Source organism: Rutilus rutilus (assembly GCF_951802725.1).
Source record: "Rutilus rutilus genome assembly, chromosome: 20".
Classification (NCBI taxonomy): domain Eukaryota; kingdom Metazoa; phylum Chordata; class Actinopteri; order Cypriniformes; family Leuciscidae; genus Rutilus; species Rutilus rutilus.
This window is the reverse complement of record NC_140225.1, coordinates 33,624,829-33,628,172: the sequence shown is the minus strand read 5'-3', so window position 1 is coordinate 33,628,172 and position 3,344 is coordinate 33,624,829. Positions and strand designations below refer to the sequence as shown.

At 42.3% G+C, this 3,344-nt stretch overlaps 1 protein-coding gene across 1 annotated transcript; it reads left to right on the top strand.

Annotated features, from left to right (window-relative positions):
• The first annotated feature begins 421 nt into the window (after positions 1-421).
• LOC311279751 (zona pellucida sperm-binding protein 3-like) lies at positions 422-2,762 on the top strand. Its single transcript, XM_084391453.1, has 8 exons — positions 422-1,014; positions 1,473-1,591; positions 1,669-1,772; positions 1,846-2,023; positions 2,162-2,279; positions 2,363-2,445; positions 2,522-2,610; positions 2,676-2,762. The coding sequence occupies exons 1-8, from the start codon at positions 451-453 to the stop codon at positions 2,744-2,746; spliced, it is 1,326 nt and encodes a 441-aa protein (XP_084247579.1). The 5' UTR covers positions 422-450; the 3' UTR covers positions 2,747-2,762.
• The last annotated feature ends 582 nt before the right edge of the window (positions 2,763-3,344 follow it).

The following is a 3,344-nucleotide window of genomic DNA, read 5'->3' as shown; positions in this document are numbered from 1 at the left end:
TTTATTTAATAATTGATTAATACCGTAAACCATGATATTTTCTGAGACGTTATCACACTGTGAAAATCTCATACTGTTACAACCCTACACGGGAGTGTCCCCCACCCCACCCCCGCTGTTAAAAAAGTAACTCAGTAACTTTTACTCTTGAGTTAATTTTAAATTAGTTACTTTTTACTTTTGCTTGAGTAGATTTTTAGACCGGTAATTTTACTTGTACTTAAGTAAAATTTCATTGAAGTAGTAATTTTACTTGAGTAGAATATTTTATTACTCTTTCCACCTCTGGTATTTGGACAGGCACATAAAAAATGTGCAGAATGGTGCGTCCCTGAGATGCATACACTCTGCAGGTCCAGAGGAGAATCAAGGATAATCAATTAAGGTAAAAGGGGTGGAGCCACCTTAACTCAAAGCTGTACAAAATGGCAAAGCCAAGCCCTGGTGTTTATGTCAAAAGTTGTTAGGATGGGGTTCCTGAAAGTGGTCTTAGTGGTGGTTGTGATTGTTGCATTTGATCTGCCTGATGTCTTGGGAAGATTGAGGTATAGTCATAGTCCAAGAAGCATGGGGCCAAAATCAGATCCAGCTTCCAGAAGTCCTGCCCTTTCTCCTCTAGGGCTCTGGAACCCTTTGCAAGTGGCTTCTCAGTTTCAGAGTCCTTTGGGTCCTGACTCCAAAAGCCTTGCGCAGGATCCTTTTGGCCTTCAGGAGAAGCAGCTGTTGCAGGGTCCAGTGAAGCCTTTGGATTGGAGGTATCCCATTGTTCCAGAGGTGCAGAGCGAGTTGGCTGTGGACTTCCAGTTGAGGGAACCTGTGACTCCCAGCAGTGTAGCGGTTCAATGTGGCGAGAACCGGGTTCTCGTAGAGGTCCAGCAGGACTTCTTCAGCAATGGTCAGTTGATCCAGCCAACTGGTCTGTCTTTAGGTGGATGTCCTGTTGTTGGTCAGGATCCTGGGTCAAGAGTGCTCATCTTTGAGTATGAATTACAGGACTGCAACAGTGTGCTGATGGTAAGAACAGATACATGTTAATGGGTTATTTGTTGTGGCAGAGGACCTTTTCAAGGAAAGTTAGTTCACTTGGTTTTACAATGCCAGGGCAGCTAAGACCAAGTTTTATCTATTTGAATGGGTAAATCCTGAATTTTCAAGCTACTTGCCTTTAAATAACCCTTCAAGCCAACATCTGATGTAAACTATCCCATAAATTGTATGAAAGGAGCTTAAGAAACAAGAACAATAAATCTTTAGCTTTAATAGTGTTAAAGCTAGTTTTTACTTAAGGACAGCAAATGTGCATGTTCAATCCTTAGTGCATGTCTCCAAAACATTGACTATCTTTGGCAACAGCGGAGCTTCTGAGGGCAGCTGTGGTGATGTGAATTTACTAATTGGTGATTTGAGTGCATGGTCTTGGTGTATGTTAAGTCTTTAGGATGACCCTCTTGGTAATCACACTCTTTTTACAGATGAATGAGGATGAGCTTGTCTACACCTTCTCTCTTACCTACACCCCTGAGGCGTTTGCAGGGACTCCGATTACCCGGGCCAATGGTGCAATTGTAGCTGTTCAATGCCATTATCAAAGGTAGGGGATCTCTGTGACTTTCTGCACTTTCTTGTGCAACTGGAATACCATTTAATGGGTACTTTCATGAACCGCAGGCTCCAAAATTTAAGCAGTGATGCCTTGAGGCCAACATGGGTCCCTTATGCCTCAACAGAGGCTGGTGGAGAAGTCTTGCTGTTCTCCCTGAAGATCATGATGGGTTGGTACAGGTTTTCTTTCAATAAAATAAACCTTTGCAATTGTGGCTTTGCCTAAAGTGTTATTGTGTGTAGATGATTGGTCCTATCAGAGGCCTTCATACTCCTATTTCCTGGGTGGCGTTATTAACATCGAGGCATCTGTGAAGCAGTACAATCATGTGCCTCTGCGTGTGTTTGTGGACCGCTGTGTGGCCACTCAAGTACCTGATGTGAACTCTCTTCCGAGATATTCCTTCATTGAGAATTATGGGTAAGGTCATGGCCCTTGATGCGGTAGGACTGTTTAAGTTGCCTTTTGTAACCACTTTGTCACAGTCATGGGTAAGGTCTAGTTGCTTGATGCTCTACAGTTGACATTCATGAGTTGCTCTTTGTGAATTGTCGTCAGGTGCTTTGTGGATGCCAAAACTACAGCTTCCAGCTCCCACTTCATGCCTCGGTCCCAGGTTGACAAGATCCAGTTCCAGCTGGAGGCGTTTATGTTCCAGGAGGGCAACAGTCCTTCTGTATGTACTACAAATATCATGCATTAACTTGACTTCTCCTCCCATCTGCTTTGGTTTTGTGACTTGTCTGTCATCCCTTGCAGATCTACATAACATGTATTCTGAAGGCAACTCTTGCTTCTGCACCCAGTGATGCTCAGCGCAAATCCTGTTCCTTTGCCAATGGGTACGTGGGGGGGGGACTTTTGATCTAAAGTTGACTTTTCTCATGTTGAAGGTTCCATGTCTTTGTTTTGGTGCAGGTGGTTTGCTGCTGATGGAAACGACGAAGTTTGTGGTTGTTGTGACTCAACATGTGGTCCTGATGGTGAATTTGCTGCTCCCTATGGAGGTTGGTGGCATTTGCTCTTTTGGTTGCTTTTTATTCAAGTGTTCTAACTTGCCTTTTTTCTTTAGGCATTCAGTGGGAAGGCAAGGCCTCAGTTGGTCCTGTAGTGGTTCAAGGGCAAAAGGGAGTGTCTCAATAAAACTGACTAATCAATCCTTGATTGTACCTGACTTGTCATTTTGCTGCATGTCTGGTTTAAGTGCTTTTGACTTTGATAGTGCCTCATTCTGCCAATGTGGTGAAACTGAGTCGTCCTATACTTTTCAAGTCCCATATAGAATGCAACCATAGTTTTTGAAGTTAATAACTCTATGGAGAAAGTGAAGCTTTAAATGAACCTTTAAGACTGCTAGTGAAAGCTCAAGGTTGTGCTTTTGAAGCCATTAGTTTGTTACAATTTGTGGTTACACTTGTTTTGATTTTGTCCAAAGTGGACTTTCTATATGTAACTTTTCAACTACATGTCAACTAATACTCACAGTATTAATAGACCGTTAGGTTTGGGTAAGGAGGTTAAGTTGATTTGTAGTTGCCCAACAAAAGTGTTAGCAGATATTAAGCAGACAGTCTATTAATCTAATGACAGTTAGTTGACATGCAGCTGCATAGTTACTTAGTCCACTTTAGACATTCTACTATTGTGATATGATTGTGTAGTCTTTGGTGGTACAGTAGTACAAATGAAAGTGCTATATAAATGCCTCATAGGTGGTAATGATTTTCACCAGGAATTTTTC

Bases quoted from the DNA above. Each gene is read 5' to 3' on its own strand.
- LOC311279751 (XM_084391453.1), top strand. From the start codon at position 451: ATGTCAAAAGTTGTTAGGATGGGGTTCCTGAAAGTGGTCTTAGTGGTG. The intron at 2,280-2,362 runs GTATGTACTACA...CATCCCTTGCAG, and splicing joins AGGAGGGCAACAGTCCTTCT to ATCTACATAACATGTATTCT. The intron at 2,611-2,675 runs GTTGGTGGCATT...TTTTTTCTTTAG, and splicing joins ATTTGCTGCTCCCTATGGAG to GCATTCAGTGGGAAGGCAAG.